The sequence below is a fragment of the Trichoderma asperellum genome, chromosome 4 (assembly GCF_020647865.1).
Source record: "Trichoderma asperellum chromosome 4, complete sequence".
In the NCBI taxonomy this organism is placed as follows: Eukaryota; Fungi; Ascomycota; class Sordariomycetes; order Hypocreales; family Hypocreaceae; genus Trichoderma; species Trichoderma asperellum.
In genome coordinates this window covers 4,672,638-4,699,010 of record NC_089418.1, presented here as the reverse complement: position 1 = coordinate 4,699,010, position 26,373 = coordinate 4,672,638, and the positions used below count along the sequence as shown (strand labels likewise).

The following is a 26,373-nucleotide window of genomic DNA, read 5'->3' as shown; positions in this document are numbered from 1 at the left end:
GGTGCTGAAATCGTTGTAACCTTGACGTTACATCCACAAATAGCGCCTAGGCTATCTAAGATTAAGTACAAAAAGCTCTAAGGTATTATTATAAGCAAGTCATAGGGTATAGAGAGTATTAAAGACGGTGAAATAGCTAAAATAATATATATCCTACGAGGCAGCGAGGAGGCACTTAGACCGGACCACATATCGACGCTCTTAGCAAGAGTCTAAGCATTAATATGAGTAGTTTTCATTTTCTCTAGTGTTATTAACATTTATCTCCCTGGTGATGTTTTGCAATATATAACAGGTTCGATTCTCTACATAGCACTTCCGAATATTTTGCATTAGATTTATTTCCCGATATCCCCCCTTTAAGTCAATATCTCTATCCAGATATTTAAGTCAATAGGTCTTTGACTACCTATACAACAACATGATCTAAAACCCATCTAATCTCGTCTACTATTAGCTGTGGGTCTGTCATCTGAACATTATGACCGTTTGTCTCTGTAAATGTATACCTTCCTACACTTGATAACTTTAGCTGCTCTTTCTGATGGTCGATATCTTCCTTTGACATCCTGTCTATTAACACTCTATACTGTGCTCTTTCCTTTTCAGTACCGTTTCCAGCAGTAACACCAGCATCAAACCGTATCTGGAGATCCATCGCATTATTTGCCGCGAGAACACTCACGGGTTTGTTTCCGAGGACTTGATTTTCGCCTTGCTTCTTTGCCATCAGCACCGGCTTGTCTCCCCAGGATGCCTTTAGTTCGGCAGCCCCGACGACTGATGTTCTGGCGCTATCATCCTGCTTCTGAACAGCAGCCCATTCCTCAGGAGACAGTTTTAAGTCCCGCGTAAGAGATGAAATAGGAAGAAACTCGACGTCCTTATGTAACGCTGGAAGATACGGCTCTTCAGATACTAGCTCCTCACGGACTTTACTGAACTCAGTAACAGCATCAACAAACACGATACCGGCAACATTTTTCTCCTGCAAATGAATGAACTCCCGAGAAGTGAGTCCTCCCCACGAATGGGCCACAATAACGTAAGGAGGAGCGACCCCAGCTGTTTTGAGGAGAACGTCCAAATCTGCCGCGACAGATGCAGCGCTGATTTCTTCACGCGTTTCAACGGGATCTTCACTCCTACCTAGGCCAGAACGGTCATACTCAACCCAGCGCGCAAATGGAGAAACGAGGCGCTTGACGAGAACCCATTCATCAATCGTGCTCGCCATACCTTGCATCAAGAGGATTATTGGCTGGCCGGGCTTGCGGTCCTGGCCCGAGGCAGCTAGATAGAGTTTGTGGCTGCCAATCGAAACCATTGCCGACTTAGCACCAGTGTTCCAGTCGATGCCGGAGGGTTCAGACATTTTGAAGATGGGGCGAGCCTGGGTAGACAAGAATGGTAGGCGACGGCAGATCTAGAAATTGGTGAAGTTTCCGCGACAAGCCGAATGTTGATTATTATAGCATTCCGCTAAATAGCGAATGCTTTAATTGCGCGAGTCTCGGCGCCATTCACGATGCTGGCTTTCTCGACTCTTTTGATGAGTAATAAGTACTGCTTCAATGGCGCGCACGGTTATAGCGGATCCGTTTTTCCCTTGTATTTACACTACCTTTATCTGTGTATTTAAAAAAACCTATGTAGGGCAATAAAGCTCTGTTTATTTCAAGCATTTATAAAAGTATACTTATATACCTGCATGCGTTAACTGCACTTCTAAAACAAAGTATAAGTGTAAAGAGGAAGCCATTTATGCGCAAAACAATACTATGCTCTTGCGTGAACGTTCTGATTGGGCTTCTAATAGTGGGAGCATATTTTAGATGTACTTTTGGGTAAGTGTTGTAGAGTTTCATAAACTGGGTAAATGACTTGTTTCCGACTGAAATCCACACAAGATATACAAAATTTGTACATGTAGACGAGTCCATCTATTGTTCAGTTCAAGTTTATTTCCTCTTGTCTACACTCTCCAAGTGAATTTCGGCATTCATACAGTGTCAATATCAAAGAAATGTTATACCGTATACTTCCTGCGCCTAGAACCGGACTTTCAAGATTACATACCCTTGCATCGTAGCGCGGAGCTTGATAAGGCGTCAGGGATTAAGCGACAAGAGCTCGAAAATATATCTCAAAAAACCGTAAACCTTTAAATGAGCGCCACGAGCTTTCTTATTTTCCTGATTTAGTAACTAGACGAGAGGCTGCGTTGTATTGTCCTGTTGTACACCGCAAGCACAGCCCCCCGTGAACAATATCAGGACGACCTCCGCTGGTTAGCATTGGCGGCTGGTAAGTATATAAATACATGTAAGCACCATCTTCTTTTTTATTTCTTCCTTTCCATGCTCTCTATAGTCAAATCATGTCCTCTATAAGACTGATCATGGCACTGCCTTTTGGAGAATACAGAGCACACACTAATGCAACTTCTGCTTCCAGAGGCGTTTGAGACACAAGCTATGCCTAGGTAGATTCACCGATGAAAAAAGCCGATAACTAGACTATAGTACGGCCCCATGGGATTTTTAGTTTCGTACGCTAGCAAGGGCAGCTTTCAGCTGTTGTGGCTTTATCATCCACTTTAATTGATGAAGATGGCCTATCTTTGTTACATTACACACGTCTCCAATACACCAACTCTATCACATGGCCGTGTGTAGCCGGGGGGGGGGGGTTACAAAACTATGTGTACATGTATATCTATGTATGTAGACCCAGTGGTCTGTAGGGTCCGAAGACTACATACATGTAGGTTATTGCCGTCTCTCTACAGACCCCACCACACCATAGATCAAGAAATGGCCCGCCCATGGCGCGGGCCAATATCCATTGCGGACGACATCCGACATCCACATTATGCGAGCATGGTTACGAAAGGAACAGGCCTGCCCCAGATAAACATGTATCATTCAGTGGGAAGAGGAACACGGCGTTTGCGAAAGAGAAGATGATGAAGTCGAGTACTTGTACAATATATATCTCCAGACATCCTCATCAATAAAGCCGGCTATATACTGATTCCTGAACAAATGAAGATGCTATTGACTTCGTAAAGCGGTGATCTAGCTACACATTCAACGCATTTGGCGCCGTCCTTGTAACCGAAATAACGTGAAGCCGGGGCTCCTAAGTCTAATCTAAATATTATCACTTCTCTTGATACTAGTACCCGACTGATGAGTTCACAGCCTGGTTGGCTTCTGAGGAGCCTCGCTTCTTAGCTGGAATCCTTGTTTACTTTACTTAAGATTTCAATCAGCTTCTTGCTCGCGAGAATGAGATTCTCGAGAAAAGCCCTTTCCAGAACTGCGCTTAATGGTTCCCAAGCCAGTCCCTTCTCTTAAATAAACGAGGGGAGAAAGCTGTTGGTCGAGTTTGATATTACGCTTTGGTAGTTTGCGTCTTGTACGGGAGATATATGTAGGTATTATGGAGCTATAGAATCATTGGTGTTCTCTTTAATATTTACTCTCAGCCGTGGTGATTTTGGAGGGACGGGTGGCGGCGCGCTGGTGCTTCTTATATAACCCAACTGGAAACGACCTTCGCCACTCCGGCCCCGCCAATGATGATTGCTTGGTCCACTATCAGTGAGGCCCGCTTTGTAGCTTATAAGTTTGAATAAAGGCTTGAGAGTCGCGAGGGACGCGGCAGTAATGCCTATGCCGACTTCGACGGTGCTCCAATTTGCGATGTCGACGGTGGCAACTGGCGAAATGATGTTAGCTTGGATGAGAAAGAAACCGCCTGATCAAAAATAGAACTTACATAGAAAGTTCGGGCCATCTGATAGAGAATCGACATACTTGTACCGGACAAGCGTGGCTGTGCTCGCACTTCATGACCACATTAGCTACACTGGCCGCTTGACTTGCAATAAACATCCCCCAACAAAAAAACTCACATGGCAGCAAACCCCAGAAGACCAATAACCAGAATCCTGCTCTTCATCGGCATATTCAGAGACCAGACAATAAAGCCAGGCAAGATCCCGAAAGTCCAATCCGCAATGCAGTTCAAGCATGAAGCAACATAGTTCATGATGACGATGGTCCTTTCTGGGATGCAGCGGCCTTCAAATCCAGGATATATTTCCCAATACGTAGATATAGGGTTGCATTGAAAAACGCCAACGAAGAAGAACGCGGCACCAAAGATCGCTGTCGATGCCATCGAGAGCCGAAGGATCCATATATGTTTCATATCGACTGACAGGCGTAATAAGAAAAATCCAACGGATACCTTCACCACACAAGTGCAGAAGACGTAAAATAATTCGCACACATACCACGTCTAAATATGTTAGCTCTCCTTCACAACATCTTCTAGGTCTGCCAATATAGAGCGGTGACGCACTAGGAGCGCATTTCTGTTGTCACTATCAGTCAATAGATCACGGCTTTTCCCGGTCCCGTATGAAAGACCGAATTGCTGAGAGATGAGGTATGCGGTAAAGGAAATCTGTGATTTGCATCAGACGTATATTCCAAGCAAACTTGTGGCCCCCAGTGGTGGGCACAACATACCCAAGTGACGACCATGAGGTGGTCATCGACCCCAAACGATCGTACAACCCATCCTCGACAATAAACGCGGAGGGCAACGGTAATCGTGGTAAGTGTCATAAAAATGATATTGAGAACAAGCATCTGGCCGCTCCGGTCGGCCATGGTGCTGGAAAGACAAAACAATAATCATGGGGAATTACTGGCGCAGCTGAGGCAGCTCTGGAGGCAAGTATAACGCATTGCCTAAGTAATAACTGCCGGCGTGGCTCCAACTCGGTGGGACTCGCAACTCATCGGGCTTTTCAGGGGCGCACACAAGGGCTTTAATACCATGTGAGAGTGTCAATTAGCCGATCGCGGGGGAGTGTGGAGTATTCACCCAGCTACACATAGAACAGATTATGAGGTTGTATCGCACTAGTTCGTGGCTAACAAATAGCAAAAACTTACCTCCTCAACAAGTATCATCAGACTAATTACGTATCGACGCGCGCACGTCTACGCCATATAATAGAGGATCTTGATGCTTTACTAGATGACCGGGGAAATATCCTTACATCAAAGTCCAGCTAATAATTCCATGGGTTAGTTCTAATTACAGCCTACTCATAGCTAACTTCCAAGTCCATCTCGGCATAGACGCCATCAATAGGCCTCCCGTGGTGAGATCGATAGGCCAACCACGGGAATGTAATGCCCCTATTATAGCCGAAGAACTGTCAGTTTTGCAAATCAAGGACAACTGGATAGTAAATTAGACGAGACAATGCCAGGCCAGGGGTTCACAAGTGGCAGTTGTAGTTCAGCCACCGACGGCCCCACGTGGCAGAAAACGGTTTCAGAAGCTTAGCTTCTCGCTCTGTTTGCCTCGGGGAAGCTTAGTGCCTGGAGTAGCCGCTCGAGTCGGCGCCCGCTTAACGTTGGAGAGAGTCGGGTCCGAGTTAGCTTTATACGAGTCAGTCCCGGCTGATTGGTGGCATCACAAGTTCCTTTGAGACGCGGCGCTGTCGATCCAAGGATTCATGTGTAATTGCCTTGTTGGGGCAATCTCCACGCCCGCAGCCCGCAGCCACAGATTCAATGCAACGGCAGCGAAATTGGCGCGCCTATGATGTAGCGGCTTCCAGGGGCAATGTAACACCAGAGTCACCCACCACACCAAATTGAATTTGAGATGCATCATACATGCAAGAGGAAGGCCATCGAAATAATCTGGGGCTTCCATGGTGTTGCCGCAAGCTGACAAAGTCTGGAATTTGCACGCCGTCTCCGTGTTGTTATTTCCTCTTCCCCTCAGGAGGCAGCCTCAAACAAACCCGCCAACCAGCATCTGGGCAGTCCTCCATGCAAAACAAGTGGCCCTGCCGCTGCTTTATTAGAGACAGCGCTCCGCACGGCGTTGGGGAAAGCAAAGCCCCATGTCGCCACACTACTTTACCGCTGCTCCTGCTGCCAGGTTAAGGAGAAGGAAAGGAATGCAACCAGGAGGAGGTCTCATAATGAAAACAGTTAGTCCATATCTATACAATCAGGTACTTCAGTGGGCACAGGTTCTAAAGGTACGAGCGTAGGTCTCATTATTGGAAACAGTCATGGTCGGGAATGCGCCAGTCTCAATCTTCTTAGCAACAGAAGGTGGCCGTATAACCCTAGCCTCACATTTACACATGCTATTCGGCTTAGTATGGGATATCCGTTAACCGACGTTGGGGACTAGCCTACCCTTGAGAAAAGTGGAGTTCGTAGATTCGGATCGTGAAAGAAAAGTGAAGTGTCTGGTTTCTTTACCCCGCAGTTATGCAGGGGCCCAAATCATGTGGTCTTTGGCTTTTGCTGGTAAAGAAAGTACCGCTGTCAAAAGGTCGCACTGTCGTATTGGGATTGCTGGGAACGACACAGTTTATCATGCGGTAAACTATGGAAGAATTCCCTAGTATTTGTAAGTGTTGTAAAAAGGCAACTTTTTTGAGTCATTTGCATTGCCAGGAATAAAGATACATTTATTATGTGATACAAAACCGATGAGAGCATTTGGATGAATTCCGTTTGCCAAGGTGGAAAGCAAGTATGAAAGACGTCTATATCTTTTTGATACGGCCTTCGGTATTAAGCGAATTGAGCATTTGAAAGATACGTGCATATTAAACCACAAGTTTGAGATGATCTCTGGTGGATTGGCTGTTGCTCCTGCGTTGTTTTATTGAAAAGACGAAAACTTGTCTTGCTTTGGCTTTGCATATAACGCTGTCTTAAGAATAGCACTCATATCCGTTCATATGTACCATGAATTGTATAATCCTTCTTTGGTCCGTTGACAGTATACTCTATACTCCACTTGGCCAAATTTATCTTGTTAAACGCAAAGTCGTACTTGACATTATAGTAGTCATCAATGCAAAGATGTCCAGCCTTCGCCTTCCATCCCTCTTTCTCGCGTCTCTTATTATCCTCAGACGGCGGAGATTCGAATTCGATTTCATGGAAGAGGTAGTCTGCTCGCTTCTGGTCATCGGGCTTAGCAAACCATACGCTAATGACGTCTTTCTTGGAGTCGTAGCGCCAGATGTAGCGTCGGGTGGCTCTGAATCCGAAACCAGAGGTTGTTTTAAATTCTCCGTCTTCGACGTAAAGGTACTCCAAGTCCTCACCACCATCTTCATCATAGCTAGCAATGCTATTTGGATCTGCGGCACACTGGCGGCCCTCGGGAGTTCGCTCGCGGAGCAAAAATTGCGCTGTGCCAACAAAGGTGCCGCTTGGATGAGAAGGCAGACGGCTAGTAAGATCCCGTTCAAGGCGCCATTCTCCAAGCAGGCTTCTAAAGACGCCACGCGCAACAAAACGTGGAGTGGTGAGACATTCGACAGCAAGATCACGAGTCTGTTTCAGGGATTTCTCGGCTTCATCTTTGGCTGCAGCATCATCGCTTGGAGAAGGATATCTTGCAGGTGTAAGTGTATCGAGCGGAAGATTGTTTCGAGAAAGTGTAGGAACCTCTGGCATGATTGACTCGTGTATGGGTATTGACAAAGCTTCAGAAAATTCTTGCATCAAATACATATAGTCTCCCATGGGGAACTGTGAGAGTCTGGGGTCATCCCGCAAATGCAAAGTTCGCCTGATTGAGTCATCGGCTTGAAGCTTCCGCTGGAGAGCATCTGGTAGGTTGTCCGCCTGATTCGACCATAGCTCTGCAATGAACCGGGCGTGCATTTGCATGACTCCCCAGTACGGGGACCTATAAAATCCCACAAATCCGAGATTTGGAACATCTGGATGATGGGTGCCGTGGAATGCCAGGGCGAGAGCTTGATTATAATGTTGTGGAGAGTGTTGAAGCGTGTCGAGGATATCCTGCGGCAGGAAATCGACACAGGGCGACGGGTCAAAGCCAGTGGCGAGGATTACAGCAGCAATATCGTCGATCTGGGCACCGTTATCATCCAAAGTCACAAGATCATTCTCCAGAGAGATGACCTTGCCAAAAGACAAAGTGATCATACCAGATCTAACGAATTCAGTGTACCAATCGCTGACAGCTAGGTAGGCTGGCTGATCTCTTTCTTCTTCACTAGGCATCAGCAGGGAAGAGAACTGCTCCTGATCACCGAGTGAGGTCTCGAAGATGGTATGCACCATATTCGCATGCTCTTCACTGATGTGGCCCTGCGTATTTTCCAATGGTCGAGGACGGTTGTTGATGTTATAGGAGCCTAGGTCCAAGGGCGCGAAAGGAGCTGATGAAAATGCCGGCTAGAGCTTGTTAGCAGCCTGATACGGTAGTGCAAGAGAAAGAAAGCAATCTCACCTCTGGAGAAGTAAATAGGGGAAACACCCATATGGGTCGCTGAATCGCATGATAAATAGAGTATTTATCAACCCCAGCGATTTCTGACTCTTCTGGGGAGTTTACAGCAGCTGAGAGATGGCTTGCAACAGTACCCGCGATCTCGACGCCAGACATTTGGCCTCCGACAATGAGAATCTTGCCCCCCTTTTGCCTGCCCTCTCCCAAAAGTCCCTTCAAATCCCGGTACTGGCTGCTGTGGATGATGGGAACCGAAGTATTGGCGTTTTTGAAGCAGTCAGGAATGATGGGCTTGCCAAAGTATCCAGTGGCCACGACAAGATAGTCAAAATCTCTTGATTCCTCGCCGCCCTCCGACTGAATGCGTACCTTCCAGCCCGCCGATCCATCGTTTCGCTTTTCAGCCTTTGCAACACGACTCTTCAGTTGAAGTTCAAAGTCGGGATGGCCGTCGAGATATCGGCCTTGGTACTGCTCGAGATACTTGCCAATCTGCCACGCGCGAGGAAATTGAGGTGCACTGCCCTCCCATGCCAGGTCGCTGAACTGCACCGTGTGTCTGCTCTGGTTTGCAACCATCAACGGATGGACTAGGCGGCCCGAATCAGTCTTTGAGGTCGGCCACAGACCACCGATGGCAGCCTGGCTGTCAAAGACGCTGACCTTGAAGTGTCCCTTGGGAGCGTTGTGAAGAAGCGTCTTGGCAGCGACAAGGCCGGAAGGCCCAGCACCTGCAGGTCATTAGAGTCCATCGAAAGGGACAGGGATTCTGGTTCGTAACTAACCGACAATGCAAACAGATTTGGACATGACTTGACTGAGACCCCTGCAAGAGCTCAAACCCATGTAACTCTGATCTCAACAAAATGCCCTTGAGCGTGGATGAGGGGCAGCTACGGTGCGCTGTGAATGACGACTTCTACGATGGAAATCGGAAGTACTTGCTGCAGCTGAGTAGTTGATTAGTTGATGATAAAGTGAGATTATGAAGTCATCAATCCCCTTGTATCGCGTGGGACCGGCCAGCGTTGCACAAGCTTCAAACAGAGCTCCTTTGTGTCAGAGTGCCGCTGAGATCAGAGGCTGCGTGCTGACATAAGACGATCTAGGTTGGCCTGGGTCTCAGGACCGTTCACAGCATTTTTAACCTCCCCCGATGTAAGGCATGGGTCTTACATTAAGTACAACGAGGCATATTGTTTTAAATGCAGTGACTGACTTCGTGGCAATTTTGCAACAACTGTGAATGGTTCTCACCAAAAAGTGGAATTTTTCTGACTTCACAGCATTTTCAGCTCTCCCTAAAGCCGTCTTTTTGCCCAATTCCCGCGCATGTAGCACTGGTACAAAGTATGCTATATCCTATATGTGCCAGCATATAGGCCATTCACAGCATTTTTAACTCCTTCGAATCTTATATCTATATTTCCGTCGTAGTCCCGAAATTTGACATTTCCCTTCACAGCATTTTTAAATCCTCTCAAGGCATTTACTAGTAGTAGTTGTACTCTCTAGCCCCCACAAAATACTACTGTACTAGTGCTTGCGTGTCGATGTCAACTGCAACTACTGTGGGTTGGTGTTCACAGCATTTTTAATCCCCCCCCAAAGGCCCAAGAGCCTCATCTGTTTCAGGGTGGCCTTGCAAGGCAATTTTATTTCACAGCAATTTTAATCCCTATCAAAGACCAATGGCCAAGCACTCCGTCCATACTCTACAACTGCATATTGCCACCGGCAGTTTCAAGCCCGCTTCCTCTCCAAAATACCCCGAGTCTTTTTTATACCTCGGTCAAATAGTACCAAGGCTTTGACATCCTCCATCAATCACCTCAGCCTCTCCCCTTCGGCGTTAATATGTCAGGTTCCTATCTATTTCTAATCTCACCCGGGATGCGCACGGCAACTTTAAATTCTCCAACGCCCCGCCCCCGCACTAACCCCGAAAATGAAGCCATCAGTGTCGTCATATGTCTCTTGTGTGATCCCATTCGGAATGCGACCTGGAGCGTTGGCCCTGGAAGATATAACATCTACATTAATGCCGTTTGAACAATTCTAGCTGAGAAACAGAAAATACAACGTCGCTTTCCTTGTCCACCCAATCCCTCCAATTAGTTGTTCATCATCATAGAGCTCCAAAATGGCTTCACCTCGCCACGTCCTCATCCTCGGCGGCCACGGCAAAATCGCCCAGCTCCTGACCCCCCTCCTCCTCAAGCGCTCCTGGGTCGTAACCAGCGTCATCCGCAAAGAGGAACAAGTCCCAACCGTCGAGAAGCTCGGCGCCGGGCTCCCAGGCAAACTCAACGTGCTCGTGCGCAGCATCGAAGGCGTCGACACGCAGGAAAAGGCAGCGAGCATCTTGGACGAAGTCAACGCCGATTACGTTACTTGGAGCGCTGGTACGTGCATATATATATATATATAGAGAGAGAGAGAGAGAGCAAATTTGGACACTTCTCACCCATACTAACCAACAATGCCATCTAAACACAGGTGCTGGGGGTAAGTACGGCGCCGAAGGCACATTCCGCATCGACCGCGACGCCGCCATCCACTTCATCAACGCCGCCGCCGCCAAGCCTTCCATCAGCCGCTTCCTTCTCGTCTCCTACAACGGCTCCCGCCGCAAAGGTGCCCCCTGGTGGACCGCTAGCGAATGGGAAGAGTATAACCAAAAGGTCAACAACGGCCCGCTGGCCACGTACTACCAGGCTAAGCTCCCCGCCGACGAGGTCCTGTACGAGGTTTCCAAGACAAGCCCGACTTTGGTGGGCATCGACCTGCGTGCCGGCGCATTGACAGATGGCCCCGTGGGAAAGGTCGAGCTGGGTAAAACCGAGAAGGTTATGGGAAATATCTCCAGAGAGTCGGTGGCGTACGTTATAGACAGGGTACTTGCAGCTGAGGGGGTCAAGAGTGGCTGGTTGGATCTGGTGGAGGGCAATGTTGACATCGATGAAGCTGTTACTGCTGCAATTCGCGATGGTGTCGATGCTGCAGAGGGCGAAGATTTATATGCCAAGTACAATTAAGAACGAGAAACTAGAAAGCCTGAATATGAATGATATTCTGCCATCATCAAATCTGCTAAATCTGAGTAGAGAGACTCTTCGCACAAACATCAACATCCACTATGGTAGCGACTTGCGAAATAATTAGCAGTAATACATTACATATACGTCGATAAGTATCTCCTTTCATAGCCTAGAGCGTTTCCTTCCTTCTAAGACTAGATGGATCCGCTTCTATGAAGTTGCTCCGACAACTCTACCTCGTCACTATCGTAAACTCGCGAGACCTTACTTCGTGAAATTATGGGCAACTCGATTGTGTTTCTGTTACCATAAGCCATAGGGTCTAATCTGTCGCTCATCTGCATGGCGCTGTGATAATCTCGATGCCATTCTGTCCATACTTTCGCTTTCAAAGCCTTTAGCTCTTCACGAACGGTGCTCTAACTCGTGGTGAAGTAGATCAAGGCGTTCCAGACTCCCTGTAGAGGCAGCACGCAACCGCTGGCGACACTGAGCTGAAAATTGACGCGGCCATGGTATGTGAGGCTGTAAAGTCGGTTGACAGAGCTTGGGATCCAGGTAATCAGAATCGCAAATCCAAATATGAAACTTGTGCGTAGATAGGCCATTTTGATCGGATCCAATCGTTTCAATTTGAGAGATGCATTCGATTTTACGCGTCGCAAACGTGACAAAAATGTATTTGGCTCCCTTGATTGCGTAGCAGATATAGTTGCATTCTGTTGAGGCGTTTTTCGTTCTACACCTGGAGAATAATAGCCCCCTCCTTTTATCGGCATCCAGGATTGGCCGTATGACACAATTGTAGGCCCATGCGCATATACAGCTGGAGGAATCGCAGGTAAGCCCGAATAAGAATTCTCGGGGGTAATGGACGTGATCTGGACTTCAGTAGTGGCGGTGCCATAGTGATCTGGCCTTCGTGTGAGGCTCTAGAGAAAGGATTAGCATGTATATCCCGCAACAGCAAAAGGGTGGTGTAGAGCGAGGATGTGTACCTTTTCGACAGAGTCTCCGGCTGCACTAGCTGCACGCAAGTTGCTCGTTTTCCTTTTTCTTGTAATCGGCATTGTGAATTTTCGTAAGCGGTTGCGGTGGTGGAATACATGATATCCTACAGCGACGTAGATCAAGATGGATCCAAAAATGCAGATCCATATAGGGATATAATATGCATAAAGGCGGACCAAGCTCCAGTTTGAATCAATCCAACACCAAAGCTAGTGATATATCAGCATCTACGGGCGGTCAGTTGGATCTGGACACCATACCGCTGCATTTCCAAAGACGGGGCCCTTTGCATCGTCATGGATAGAGACCAAGACTATGGCAGGAACCAAGGGGCCGCCAAAACAGATAATACAGTAGATCCAGATGCGCTTTCGAAAGACGGCCGGGTTGGCATTGTTGAAGAAAACGAGGAAGACGTTGAAAGCCATGGCGAATGACCACCATGGATCAGATTGCATGAACCTATATGTCACGAAATTTGTTAATCGTCCTACCTATGCGTGTCAAGATTGCAAAAGTTATAACCCACCACTCGAAGATGAAGCCTTGTCCCTGGCAGAGAGTTGACTCCTCTCCTTTGTCCAAGCCATCATATCCAATCATAGACGCGATGCTCGCGCCAGCGTTGGCAATGGATGCCAAAACGATGAAGATGTTGGGGGTAGTTCTTAATCTCTTGAATAGCAAGAAGGAGAGCAGAGTCAGTGTGATTGCCACCATCGAAAGGCCCGCTCCTGTTCGTTCGATGGTAACGAGGATTTCGATTTCTCGAGGGCTCAGCTCCGACCCGCTCGTATCATTGGGGGGGAGGTGCATCGTGGATCGTATCGAAAATATTCGTTCATGGATAAGGAGTGTATTGTGGAATGAAGATGACAGTGCATATGCGCTCTATCTTGATGATAGAGGCGTGGCTCGAAAGGCTATACGCGAGAAGCGATGAGAAAATTTCGAATGAAGACGATAATTTCGAATAATCTGAATTGCTGGTATGTTTGGACGGGAGAATAAGTGGCCGTCGTTAGTCATACTGTCATACTACTTCTACTCTACTGCGAGGGAAGGAGCCTTTATCGTGACAGCTGCCAAAGCTAAACATCATGTGAGCAGCAAGTCAAACTTTCATTCTAGCATCTCAATATTTCATTCTTTTTTCTTCATCACTGATCTCGTTATTCTTGGCTGACAGAGAAATCACCATTCAATGATTATTTCTGATGAGTCCAATCACGCTTGAGGCTGGCGCATGACTCTCCTGTGACGCCCTGCGTCCATCTCTTATTCTTCAGGCTCTCTAATCACGACCGGCCGGATCAGAACGCTATTCAGCGCCCCTGAGACAAGTGCACTAAGAGCACCCCGGTGCCATTGAAAACGATAAGCCAACTACAATCTCATGCATTTCTTCCTTCATTCTCATCTGGCTAAGTGTGCTGTGTGAGCCCAGGTCAGAGGGAACGTCGATGTCTGTCCCGCTCTCTCATATAAGCTTCATACCAATGTGCTCATCGCCAGTCTCTCACTAAATCGGCTTCATGGTCTAGTGGTATGATTCCTGCTTCGGGAAAACAAACCTGGAGTCCCCGGTTCTCTAGAATCGCCTTTGCAGGAGGCCCCGGGTTCGAATCCCGGTGAAGCCCCATCTTTTGCTCGTCAGGGCTACCCTTTTTGCTGATGTATTGTTTGTCTTTGCGGGAGGTGTCATGCTGTGAGTAGAGCGATTCAGGCACGAGTGGTGGTGGCGATAAAGGTGGCTGCGTGCTGCTCACACTTTATTTCGGTTTAGGTGCACTCAGCGCCGTCTCGGCTCCAGGTCCAGCAGCCTTCAGCAGCTCAACGCGGGTAAAAGTGGACGACCTCGGCAATCTCAGCTGGGAGATTGCCTCAATCAAAACACCACATGCAAATCCACACCGTCACGTCCTCGCCCAACATCAGTCGATTCATCCCCATGTCGCGATCTTTGAGCAGCCATCATCCCCTTCCTCCGCCCGAGTACTCCAACATGACGCAGTCCAGCGAATCCACCACATCCTCTCCCCTCGCAATCACGCTGCGCAATCGCGTCCTCAGCCCTCCTCTCGGCTTCAACCCGCCCAACACTCCTCCAACGCTCTATACTTCAGCCGTCTCCCATTTTCTCTCAATCCCGTGGTGTGCATGCCTCATTCAAACGCCAAATACAGTCCCCTTCGTCCCTCAATGCTTCAATCCTTCCAGCCCATCTCGCGACCAGCTCCTCGGCGCCACGCTGGCCACGCCGCGCGGAGTGCAACAGGTTCTTTCCTTCTTCCACACCGAGGATGAAACGCATATCCAGGACCCCTCGCGCCCCATTATGCACGTGAGCACTCTTTTTGCATTGGGTGAGGGCTTGTGTGGATACGAAGGCGTGCTACACGGGGGCATGATTATGACCATTGCGGATGAGTCAATGGGAATTCTCCACGACATCAACAATGCTCTGGGCAAAGTTGGATCTACCTTTGGAGCGGCAAATGTGACGGCCGGTCTTGAGATTAAATTCTTGAAGCCTGGGCCGATCAACGAGACAGTACTGGTCAATGCATGGGTGGACAGCGTAGAGGGGAGAAGAACGAATATTAAATGCGAAATTCGAGATGGAAGAGGCATCGAGATAGCAAAGTGCTCGAGCACGTGGGTGTCAGTGAGGCCCAAGATATAATTCTTCGCCGGGGCATGCACTGCGGATTCGTCAGGGAAGTTTATAAATACAGGGTTCAAAGATTACATTATTGGCAATGATGGCGGTACTATTGATATTTAAAAGGAAAGAGTGGTGGTATCATGTCATATCCATACAGTCATAGAAATTCTGAACAGTTCTCCTTCAATCAACTTTTTTTTTCCCTTTTGCTTCTTCCTCCCTGCTTTCACTCTTATTTCTCACTCTACTTTCTTCTCGCGATGTGGCAGCATCACCTCCGCAGCCTCCTTGAAATGCTCCGGATTGGGATGTCTCAAGACTGCATGTGCCGCCTCCTTCTTGCTCCTCCGTCCTGCCTCCAAACTGTAGTTTTCGTCGTTTAGCTCGCTCTCTACAGAGCTGAGGCTGTCGGAGCTGCTGTTCATGACTACGTGCATCATGCGGCCCTCGCTCTTCTTGATAGCCCGCTGCTCGTCCTTGAGCTTCTGCAGGTGCTCGTCTTCGACATTCATAGTGACGATGCCCATGTCGGGGAAGTTCTTCTGCAGGAACTCTTTAAGATCTGGCAAAATGGATTTCTCCGGACGATATGTTCCAGACTCGTTGTCAATGTAAAGCTGGTAGAAAGCAGGGTTTGGCGGCGGCGGCTGGTTTGGCGGACCTCCGGGAATAGGCTCGGACGGGTGCGTCTTCTCCTTCGGCTCGGGGCTGTCGTTGGCATCCGGGTGCTGCAGTCTGCGAATGAAGAATTCTCCCGAGTAGGCAATGTACTTTTCGGCATCGGCGTGCATGGTGTGTTTGCTGAGGAAATCGATGCCGAATTCTTTGCCCGTCTCGGTGAAGCGCATGAGGCCGTCCAGAGTGAGCACGTAGGTGAAGACGCGGCCGCCTTCGTCGAAATGCACCATCCGGAGGAACTGGAGCGAGGCTTCCCTGGAGCATGGCTTGAAAGTGCCGTATTCGGTGGTGCTGTCGTAGTTGTAGATCCTGTGGTGCTGCTTGTGCAGGGCCTTGTTGAGAATGGTTCCCCGGATACCGGTGGATGAGAAGAGCGAGCCGATAACTGGTCGAAATTCCACGTAGCGGTGGTAGAGCGTGGGTGGCACAGGACCTTGCAGCTGTATCTCGTTTGCCTGGAAGCTAAATCACAACACATGTTAGCATACGCATAAAAGGCATATTGTGATGTCCATGGCTTACTCGTATTTTGTCGACCGGGGCTCGTTGTCCTCGCCGTTGGGTTTCTCGTCATCAGACTCATTTGTATTCACCTTTGCTCCGATGAGGCGACCAATCATGGGACTGTTGTGTTTGATCCATCGCGTCGGGGCCAAGGTGCACATCTGCGCAAAGGGAGGCTCCGACTTGCCCAGCACTTGGATGCTGATGCGCAGACGGGGGGCGAGATGAGTTCCGTGGCTGATGGCGCTGGCGATTCCTTTGAGGATAAAGGCTCGTTTGCTCATAACGCGCTTCTTGGCCTCAAACTCTTGCCCCGGGGGAGGGATGCCGGGCCAGTCTTCAGAGACGGAATCGACATTGATCGTCACGTTGCCCAGCCTGTCGTCTTTGTCGGCAACATCTTCATCATACATTCTGCACTTGAGAGTGAAGCCGCCGGGGGGCACGTTGGCCACGATCCATTCTTCGTTCCATTCTGGCGTGGTGGTTCGGTGGATGGTGCGTGTCCTGTACTTGAGGTCCGGGTCTTCTTTGTGGCGTTTTGGCTGCGTTCCCTTGAGCGTGGCTACCAGGAAGGGGTCTGAAGATGCCGTATGCAGATCGGCAACGGGGACATTTGAGGCCGAGTGAAAGACAAAGCGCAGGGTGTATCCTTGAGGAGCATCGGGGAGGGGAGTTTTGTCGTAGCCGCCGGGAGGTCCCTTGTGTTCGTCCTCATGGTCGCTTGACCCCGATGACGATGTGTCGTCGTGATGCGTTGTGATGTCTCCAGGCATCGTGTAAAGAAAAGAAGAAGAAAAAATAAGAATATAAAAATAAATAAATAAATAACGACTCTAGCGACTAAGCAATATGAAAATGTTTACGGAAATGGGAATTATTGTTGATCAGCAAGGCTGCCAAGACTTTTGATTGTCCACGACTCAGCCTCACAGAAACCAGAGGGGATGACGTTGTGAGGGGTCGCTGGCGATTTGTAGCTCTTGTAATATAGCTGAGAACTAGAGCCGATCAGTCAGTTGCCAAGGTGGGAAAAAAAAAAAAAGAGTAAAAAGGCCTCCAGCTGAAATAGACGACCAACAAAACAAACAAAAGAGGTGTCAGCACATACCGACAAGAGGCCAAGGGGCGGCATTCCAGGTCTTTGTTCCAGAATCAAGACCAAAAAGAGGCTGTACTGGCTGGGCATGAAATAAAACAGCAGAAAAAGCCTTACGCAGAGCCAGCTGCGAACCGCTGCAAGGTGCAAATCTAGAACCGCATCTCGCCCCTCCGTCTCATTCCTCGCGGGATCATCGTCAACGACGGTCCACCTACGTCAGATCCGCTGCCGGTTACCCGAGACCGCGCCGCGACTTCATTTGCCCGTTTCCTTGGTTTGTCGTTTCTTTATTACTTACGCTGTTGCCGCAACCTTTTTTGCTGGCCCCTTTGTTGGCGTGAACTTGCACATGGCCGTGCCCCCAGCTGATGTCATACTCGGCCTGTCACTCAAAGCGCGGCGGATCCATTTTCAGGGCACATGGAGCTCCTCCAGCGAAAGCTCGGCGCTAAAGCTGCGCCAAGTGAGACCCTCCCAGGCCGCTGCAGGGCGTTGTATCTTGGCAGAAGAGCTCCAGTCCAGTGAATGTCCAATCTGGGGGGGCTGAGCAAATGGGATGCAGCGGCGACACCCGAGACTAGGAGGCTGGATCAACCGCCATCAATATCAGCCGTGATTGTGTTGCATACAGGCTTGTGAAGTACAGATGTAAAACGGCTTGATTTGGCCGCATTGCTTCGGAATCTTTCCGTTGCGGTTGGAGCTTAGGCCAAAACACCGCCGAGCTGCATCGTGGCCCGTGGGACAAACCACCACCAGGACTGCCAAGGCTCAGCACTGCCACTGCGCCAAGATGAATATCTCCGACACAAAGGTATTGCCAAGATGCCGAGATGGATATCAATCATTGCTGCCCGACGTAGCCGCAGCCAACGTGTATTATTTGTTCTCAACAGAGTGATGTGCCGTCTGGGTCTCTGGCTTACAAGAGCTTTAGTTGCCGTAGCAGCATTTCTTTGAATGAATATTACATACCTCGTTAGACTTTGCAGGAGAAGCACATACGGGGCCCTACCGGCGTGAATTCCTATTGCTTGTTTCCATAATCAGAAACATGTTCCCTTCAGCTGCGAGGCATATAAAATAATCTAGACCCAATCACCAAGCCCATTTCCAGGATACACGTCTTCTTTAGATATTCACAGACACAACGCACTTCATATCCTCAAATCCACGACAACTTTCATATCAAGCGTTTATCAAAATGTTATAATCAGTCAGTTCATAAAATTCTCTGGCCATAAATAGCTGCTTATACACATAATCACTATCGATCCATTCGTAAAGCCTAGTCCATATAATGTCAGCCCAACCCATCCATCCCGTGTGACATAATAATCCGGCCCTTTAAAAACAAGCAAACTTTAAACAATTCTGCCTCCCTAGCCAAATCTTGTAACCCTTTAATTTGCAGCCAGTATTCGACCTCAAATCCAAGCTTCATATAACAGCTTATTTGCGCACTTCCTTACCATGCTGCACAGCGGGTGAATGAGACATCTCTGCTCGCTCTGCTGGCGAGAGAGACAGCGAGCTGGCAACGGGCATAGAGACCGACCTCGCCTTTCCCTTGGCAAACACTTGCTTCTTGGTGGCAGTGGTGGCCTCCTCGCTCAAGAAACGTCTCTTCATGGACGAGGTATTGGTGTTGGCGTTGGACGGAGTATCTACCGTCTCAGCCCTCTTGGGAGATGACTCGACATTCTTCTCGCTTGAATCTTTTCTAAAGCTTGGACCTCGCATCTAGCTAGGTTTAAACTTGGTCTTCAAGGCAGTCGGAAAGACGCGACGTATAAAACTGTTGGGGCCGCTGCGAGTGTCGTCTTCCTCAGAGGCGTTCTGTGGCACTTTGTTTCTGGCATTCTCATCTGCAATGGCGCGTCTCTGAGAGCGACGGACTTCTGCAAGGCGATGCGAGATCAAAGATTGAACCGCTTCGGTGGGGGTGATCTTCGCAACAGAGCTATCAATCATCCCGAGGCGATTGGTCTCAGGCTGCGGGCAACCAGCAAGTTGTGCAATGGGATACAGTCCCTGCGGAGTGTTGAACGAAAGGGCAATTCTGCCTCGTGACATTCGCTTGCCAGGGCCCATCGGACGAGCTTTGCTCGCATCTCGTTTCTCCTTTTCCGTCAGCTTCCATTCGTCATCTTTAAGGGAAGCCTGAATTGCGGGATTCTTGTCTAGTTCTTCAAAGTGTTCCAGGAGACGTTGCACGCCGGTCGTGAGATGAGTCTTGACATTGCTCTTGGACACTTCTGGGTCCGTTTGGCGGAGGATCCAGCGCTGCCTGGCTCGCAAAAGAGAAAAGACGACAGCTCTGGCCATACTAGGCGGCATCTCGATGTTTTGAGCTTGAGAAGTGCTGCAAGCGACCACAGCCCAGTACATGTCGTAGTCGCGCTCCTCAATGACGGGAATCCACTTGTTGCATTCAACGAATAGCTTGCTCAGGTGTGCGATACCGGCGTCGGTTGCTTTGAACCCTTCCTGCGGGCAAAGTACCGCGAGGAGTTCTTTATCCGCATGCTTGTCTTTCAAAATGGAAGCGCTAGAGAGGAAATAGACTCCTTCAGTGGTATTCGTGATGGTGTGGAAGAGATCGTTGCGCAGAGATTCCAAGCTGCGGCTTCGGCTAAGTCCTCCGCGAACCATCTTGGTGAATGGATGAAAAGCACTGTTTTTAAGACTATATACATGTCAGTACCAATAAGTTATATGGTTATTGTCTCATATCACCGCTGCTTACGATGGTGTAGCTGAAGCGTTGTAAGCCCAAGGGGCTGGAAGCATATGTTGGTGGCAATATGACCCAACAACGCGCCCGAGATCGCGTAGTTGAGAAGAAAGAAAACAAACACAATGTTCACTTGTCGGACGGAAATTTAGCATTATAAGCGAATGGTAGCTGGGTAACCAGCTGGCAACCATGAAGGTTGCTGAGATTTCCGCTCCCCCCGTCGCCAGTTGGCACTTGACCCTGGCAGCTGTATTGTCGATTAAGGTGCACTGTCAAATCCTGTGTAGTAAAAGTATGGATAATGACAGAATATTGTAGGAGAGAGTGTGTGACTATAATATTAAGGAACAGGTGTTCAAAATTGGTTCAAAATTGCGAGGATTGTTGTTGAGATGGCCTGTCTGGACTCTGGAGTGCAGTAGGAGTGGAATAACTTTGCAAGAATTGTTTACTTAGAAGTATGACTTGGTAGTCATATTTTTGAAGGTTCGTTTGTTATCAAAGTATAAATTTTATCCTAAACTCCCTATTTCAGAAGCGCCTATGCAACTTTCTTCTATCGCTTCTTTCTTTCTCTTTCCTCCGAATTCGCTGGTTGCTGCTACGACACTTCTCTATAACGGCAGCTCCCTAGTAACTGGAGACAGACTTTCGGATATTGGATTGGAAAATATTAAAGCTACAGCTATGAGTTACTGGACATTGATATGCGTTTTTTTTATCCTAGTCTTGCCAGATGCAAACCTTTTCCCAGTTGGTATTCACCAGCACTCGAGCTTCTTCTCTGCAGCACACGCGATGCTTCTACTAGAGGTTGAGAAATACCAGGAAACAAACCAGATATATCTTGTATGTAGCAATGAAAATTTACCCAATTTAGGGCATGAATTTAAAAGTCTTAACCACAGCTCACTTTAACCCTCATAATATCTCGTTACACAGCCTCTGCAAAATTCTATCACTGCCCCTGCATTCCGCGGCTCGGCGCTTCGGGTGGGCGCTTAGTAGCGCATTACCCGATAGGTAAGTAAATCATACACAATCAACAACATCCAACAGCCAACAACCAAAGATAGTTGACTCCACGGTGGGTATCTGCAACAATGTGTTGGTTGTATGTCCTCGGTTGTTTATAAATAATATATGATCCATCCAAACCCTCGTCACAACAGGCCATTCTCACGAAAACCCCGCTCACACCTGGTTTCATAACGGCTGCCTTTCTGGCCTCCTCTCCTGCATCTCCTGCCATTCCCGGCTTTCCAGCGTTGCACAACTTCTTTTTTCGGACGGGTATGTATGACATTTCTTTTTGTTTCTTCCATTCTTCCATTATTCCATTCTTTCTTTTTCTTTCTTTCTTTCTTCATGTTTCTTTTCTTGCCCTGGCTCCTTTCCTAGCTCTCGTTCTCCAGCTGCGGTTTCTTTCCTAGCTGCGATTTTTTTGTGTTGAATCTTCTTTTGTATTACCTATTACCCATTTGCCATTTTTTTCTTTTGTTTCGCACATTAATGGCGTCATCATGGACGTGTTGGGCCTTTTATCCAACATTTCGCAAGTCGTCGATCTTCTTGTCAAAATCGGCGTCATGTGCTCAATTTACTGCTTCGATGTTAAAAATGCCCCAAAAGAAGTGCGGCTGCTCTTAAGAGAGGTCGATCGGCTAACAGTCGTCATCAAAGAGCTCGAAATCCTAATAAATGGATCGAAAGGGGCCGCCAAGATAGAATCGCCGGTCCTGCGGCAGACCGTCTTCGATCTCCGCAAGCTGCTGGCAGAGCTGGTAGCGAAACTAGACCTAGGAGCGAAGAATACGTCTACTAGAGCGATGTGGCCATTCAAAAAGCGAGAAATCCACGATATCATTGCTTCAATTGATAGGCAAAAGGCTAATATTGTGCTAAATATGAGCATTGAACAAACGTAAGTTGACCCTTCGAGCAGATATATATATGTATATTATGGGAAACTTCCTAGTTACCCATGTATATCGACATTAGTATCTCTCTTGCTAACATGTAAAAGATCAATCCTCATTGACGTTCATCAAGAATTCGTTCTATCAAAACTGAGAGTCGCAGAGGCCGCCACTTTTGACTCTAGCGTAGATGGAGAGCAATCATACTGCCTTCCAGGCACACGAACAGAAGTTATCGCACAGATCCAGCAGTGGAGCACCGAGCAGAATGGCCAGTCTATCTTCTGGCTGAACGGCATGGCAGGCACTGGCAAATCTACCATTTCTCGAACAGTGGCTCAGCTATTTACCAACAACGATATACTTGGGGCTAGCTTCTTTTTCAAGAGAGGAGAGGGAAATCGTGGTAGGGCAACGTTCCTCTTCACCACAATAGCCACCCAGCTTGTCCGTCGATTGCCATGTCTCGCTCCTCATATCCGCGAAATTTTGGTTATTGATCCATTTATTCACGAAAAACCTCTGAACGATCAATTCGAAAAGCTAATTTTGGATCCATTAAGCAAAAACCCGCGATGCTGGGGGCAAAACTTGATCATAGTTATTGACGCTCTCGATGAGTGCGGCTCAGAAGACGATATGAAAACGATGATCAGCGTCTTCTCAAAGGCCCAGCACACCATTAGTCCTCGAGTCAAATTCTTTCTCACAAGCAGGCCAGAACTGCCAATCCGACTTGGGTTCGAACAAATTGATGGAAAATATGATAACTTGCTTCTCGCGGCAGTTCCCGCTACTACCATTGCGCTGGACATTGAGCTGTTTATGCGAGATAAACTTCAGACTATCAAGACAGAATATAATATATCCGTCTCTGAGCGTCGCAAAATAGGACCTGACTGGCCTGGCGAGCAGGTGCTACAGAAGCTTATCGCTACAGCTATTCCTCTCTTCATCGCCGCGGCAACAATATGCCGTTTCCTTAGAGATCGAAGATTAGGAAGCCCTCATCATCAGCTCAATAAGCTGCTGGGTTATCAGTCGATTAAGATATCTGGCCTTGATATGACGTATTTTCCAGTCTTAGATCGCCTGATTGTTGGTCTTTCGCCTACCAAGAGACAAGAAGTGCTGCACAGGTTTCAATATCTAATTGGCTCCATCATCACTTTATCTCAACCTCTATCTATTAAAAGCCTTTCAAATCTACTTGGCGTTTCCACGGATATTATTGAAGACCAGCTTGATCTTTTGCATTCAGTCCTTAGTGTGCCTACCGATTTGGATACACCTGTGAGACTATTGCATCTTTCTTTTCGAGACTTCTTAGTTGATGCTGAAGAAACACCCTTGAAAAATCCTTTCTGGGTAGATGAACAAGAATCTCATTCAAAATTATTCTCGCAGTGCCTTGGGCTACTCTCTCGTGTTCTCAAGGAAGATATCTGCTGCCTTAGATCTCCAGGGACGCTTCAATCAGATATAAGCCAAACAGTTATCGATGAACATTTATCCCCCGAAGTCCGATATGCTTGTACGCACTGGGTTTATCATAAAAAGTTAAGCAATCGCAGGATATGTGATAACGATGAAACACATACATTCTTATCGAGCTTCTTGCTCAAGTGGATAGAAGCGCTATCCATTCTGAAGCAAAGTGCGGAGAGTATCTACATGATAGATGATTTATTATGCAAACTTGAAGTAAGTGAGCTCTAGGCACTTTCTACTACCCCTACTACCCCTATTATCGCTACTATCCCTGCTATGGGTTGGATTTATGCGTATGGCTGACCGTCGATTTCACGGTAGGAAATAAATGCTCGAGCTGTTAGAGACCTCTTACGAGATGCACGACACTTTATACTCGCCAATATAGGTGTCATGAATAAAGCGCCGCTTCAGATATACTCTTCTGCCCTTATATTTGCTCCAGAAAAGAGCATTGTTCGAAAACTGTTCAAACCATGCATTCCGTTGTGGCTTACTACTCAACCTACAATGCAATCGCATTGGGACCCTTGTTTGGCAACATTCGAGACTCAATATCCATGGACAATAAAAATTAGAGCTTTTCCTACTGGGAATAGATTTCTCTCTCTTTGTAGGATGAGGATGGAAGTTTGGGATATACGAACAATTTCTCGCATTGCAGTATACGATGATGTGCTATCCACATCTGTTAGTTTCTCACCTGATGGCAAAGACCTCCTCTACCTTGCTGGGCACGAAGTTCTTCGAATTATGAGTACTGCCACGAGAGACTGCATCGCAGAATTTAAAGGCCATACGGACAAAATTAAAGACGCCATATTTTCTGCGGACTATCAACAGCTTGCTTCATCATCGAGAGATGGAAGTCTAAAGATATGGGACAGAGCAACTGGCAGGTGCACCGCGACCTACGAGTTTAACCACGACGATAGTATGGTTGAATTTTCTCCCGACGGAATGTGGTTACTAATAATCCGGGAGAAAAAAACCATCCACCTTCTCAATTCAACAACTAGTCAAACTATAACTTTCGGCAACAACAATAACAATATGACAAAAGCTGCATTTTCACCTGATAGCAAAAGGATAGTTTCTGTCGATTCCGAGGAAGTGATAAGATTTACAGATATATCCTCTGGTATTAGCTTAATTGCTAAAGGCGCATTTTTCAGCTTTGACGGAAACTTAATATTTTTCTCTGGCGGTGATCAACTAATTTGCCCTATGAGGAGTACTCCTGGGTCTGTTCGGGCTATTGGGCTCTGGAATACTTCAACAGCTACCTGCCATACTCATTTAGCAGGTCATCGAGCCTACATATCACATATTGTCCTGTCCAAAGACGAGAAAAGAATTGTCTCAGCTTCCAACGACAAAAGCATAAAAGTGTGGGACATTAAAACAAAGTCTTGCATAGCAACATACAGCGGCCACGAGGAGAAAATCACGAGCATCTCATACTCTGCTGATGAAAGCTTGATCATATCGGTGGATGATAGGGGTAGCTTGAAAATATGGGATACTAACTCAAAAATACAGCCGACAAAAGTTGAGAGCCACGGAAGCGCAGTTCTCGAAGTTATATTTTCTCCAGAGAAAAGAAAGATTCTAACGACTTGTGGAGATCGCACCATCAAAATCTGGGATGCCGTTACTGGACAGTGTATCGCGACTGGAGAGAATCATGTGCTCTTTTCTTACGTGCCCTTGGTGATAGCTCTAGATATCCCTTCAGCTCCGTATGACCACGTTATGAACAGTCATGGTCTATATGGTTGGCCAAGGTCGATCGACTTTTCCTTGGATGGTTCCAAATTTGTATCTGCAAGTGCAAACTCTACAACTTCCAGTCTTAAGCTATGGAATATGGACACTGGTGACTATGAGTCATTACATCAAGCGATCCCAGATTGTGCCACATCCATCGCATTTTCACCAGATGGTACAACAATTTCGTCGACATTTAGAGATGGCACGTTGATGTACTGGGATACTACAACGCAAAAACTCCTTGGTTCCTATGGTAGCGATACATACGATGTGTCATATTCGACATATTCACCAGATGGTACTTATCTCACGTTTGGCTGTGTGGATGGATCTGTTCGGTTGTATCATTTACCAACTGGAAAGTTCAAAGAAATGAACGAGACACATGAAAGGCCAGTGTCACTTGTGACAATGTCAGCAGATGGCACAAGATTAGCTTCTTACAGTGTCAAAGAAGTCAAAATTTGGGATACAGACACGTGTACGTGCATTACTAGCTATACATCAGCTTATGGTAACTCGAACGCAAGCCAATTTCTGTTTTCTCCTGACGGCCGATATCTTATCACCCTCTACGAAGCCGGAAGAGACAAGGTTGGGGGGGAATCCATATCTGCAGGAAATTACAAGATGAGGATTTTAGACTCCTCAACGGGACAATGCATTGCCGAGCTAGGGATTTGTGGGCTTGCCAACCATATGGAATTCGACTCTGCCGGATCTAGTCTGCTTATTACCAATGTGGGCACACTTACATTCGACCCGCCTACCTTTCAGAAGGCACATACCATAGGACTTGGCTTGAGCAATGACGGCGAGTGGGTTACGTGGGATTCTTGCAATTTACTGTGGCTGCCACCCACGTTTAGAATATCTGCATCGGATATTGATGTCGCGGCGTCTCGGATCGCGCTTGGGTCTCGCCTTGGGCGGCTACTTTTGATTGGCATTGATTCCTCCAAAATTCCTCCACCTACTGTCGGAGCGAACCTTCTGGACGCCACAAATGTGCCTTGAGCTAGCCCACTTGACACCGCCGCCTGAAGCTATAATCCATACGCAGCATGTCTGGGAAGCTTAACCGCCGACGTGCTCAGCGGGGCGGGCTCGCA

General features: G+C 47.6%; 10 protein-coding genes across 10 annotated transcripts; 3 read left to right on the top strand and 7 right to left on the bottom strand.

Moving 5' to 3' along the window:
* Positions 1–268: 268 nt before the first annotated feature.
* Positions 269–1,476, bottom strand: TrAFT101_007945 (uncharacterized protein). Its single transcript, XM_024908396.2, has one exon. The coding sequence runs from the start codon at positions 1,373–1,375 to the stop codon at positions 410–412; it is 966 nt and encodes a 321-aa protein (XP_024758945.2). The 5' UTR covers positions 1,376–1,476; the 3' UTR covers positions 269–409.
* A 1,950-nt stretch (positions 1,477–3,426) lies between these two features.
* Positions 3,427–4,727, bottom strand: TrAFT101_007944 (uncharacterized protein). Its single transcript, XM_024905339.2, has 5 exons — positions 4,545–4,727; positions 4,375–4,479; positions 3,923–4,311; positions 3,787–3,854; positions 3,427–3,726 (listed from the first exon to the last, which is right to left on the bottom strand). Exons 1-5 carry the CDS (start codon positions 4,686–4,688, stop codon positions 3,446–3,448), a joined length of 987 nt encoding a protein of 328 aa, XP_024758946.1. The 5' UTR covers positions 4,689–4,727; the 3' UTR covers positions 3,427–3,445.
* A 1,788-nt stretch (positions 4,728–6,515) lies between these two features.
* TrAFT101_007943 (uncharacterized protein) lies at positions 6,516–9,398 on the bottom strand. Its single transcript, XM_024900538.2, has 3 exons — positions 9,120–9,398; positions 8,335–9,065; positions 6,516–8,279 (listed from the first exon to the last, which is right to left on the bottom strand). Exons 1-3 carry the CDS (start codon positions 9,178–9,180, stop codon positions 6,789–6,791), a joined length of 2,283 nt encoding a protein of 760 aa, XP_024758947.2. The 5' UTR covers positions 9,181–9,398; the 3' UTR covers positions 6,516–6,788.
* Positions 9,399–10,048: 650 nt separating this feature from the next.
* TrAFT101_007942 (uncharacterized protein) lies at positions 10,049–11,520 on the top strand. Its single transcript, XM_024904097.2, has 2 exons — positions 10,049–10,739; positions 10,834–11,520. Exons 1-2 carry the CDS (start codon positions 10,478–10,480, stop codon positions 11,370–11,372), a joined length of 801 nt encoding a protein of 266 aa, XP_024758948.1. The 5' UTR covers positions 10,049–10,477; the 3' UTR covers positions 11,373–11,520.
* Positions 11,521–11,794: 274 nt separating this feature from the next.
* Positions 11,795–13,202, bottom strand: TrAFT101_007941 (uncharacterized protein; the record flags this gene model as incomplete). Its single annotated transcript, XM_024901976.2, has 4 exons — positions 11,795–12,307; positions 12,374–12,595; positions 12,647–12,848; positions 12,916–13,202. The coding sequence occupies 4 exons, from the start codon at positions 13,200–13,202 to the stop codon at positions 11,795–11,797; spliced, it is 1,224 nt and encodes a 407-aa protein (XP_024758949.2).
* Positions 13,203–13,824: 622 nt separating this feature from the next.
* TrAFT101_007939 (uncharacterized protein) lies at positions 13,825–15,214 on the top strand. The gene has a single exon (XM_024900484.2). It carries the CDS (start codon positions 14,287–14,289, stop codon positions 15,070–15,072), a length of 786 nt encoding a protein of 261 aa, XP_024758950.2. The 5' UTR covers positions 13,825–14,286; the 3' UTR covers positions 15,073–15,214.
* TrAFT101_007938 (uncharacterized protein) lies at positions 15,119–17,601 on the bottom strand. Its single transcript, XM_024900575.2, has 3 exons — positions 17,348–17,601; positions 16,255–17,237; positions 15,119–16,194 (listed from the first exon to the last, which is right to left on the bottom strand). The coding sequence occupies exons 2-3, from the start codon at positions 17,010–17,012 to the stop codon at positions 15,294–15,296; spliced, it is 1,659 nt and encodes a 552-aa protein (XP_024758951.1). The 5' UTR covers positions 17,013–17,237; positions 17,348–17,601; the 3' UTR covers positions 15,119–15,293.
* A 1,189-nt stretch (positions 17,602–18,790) lies between these two features.
* Positions 18,791–18,970, bottom strand: TrAFT101_007937 (uncharacterized protein; the record flags this gene model as incomplete). Its single annotated transcript, XM_066128191.1, has 1 exon — positions 18,791–18,970. One exon carries the CDS (start codon positions 18,968–18,970, stop codon positions 18,791–18,793), a length of 180 nt encoding a protein of 59 aa, XP_065984308.1.
* Positions 18,971–19,081: 111 nt separating this feature from the next.
* On the bottom strand, positions 19,082–19,993 carry TrAFT101_007936 (uncharacterized protein; the record flags this gene model as incomplete). Its single annotated transcript, XM_024906828.2, has 1 exon — positions 19,082–19,993. The coding sequence occupies one exon, from the start codon at positions 19,991–19,993 to the stop codon at positions 19,082–19,084; it is 912 nt and encodes a 303-aa protein (XP_024758952.2).
* A 1,608-nt stretch (positions 19,994–21,601) lies between these two features.
* Positions 21,602–26,278, top strand: TrAFT101_007935 (uncharacterized protein; the record flags this gene model as incomplete). The annotated part of the gene is made up of 3 exons (XM_024909979.2): positions 21,602–22,002; positions 22,105–23,701; positions 23,810–26,278. 3 exons carry the CDS (start codon positions 21,602–21,604, stop codon positions 26,276–26,278), a joined length of 4,467 nt encoding a protein of 1,488 aa, XP_024758953.2.
* Positions 26,279–26,373: the final 95 nt, after the last annotated feature.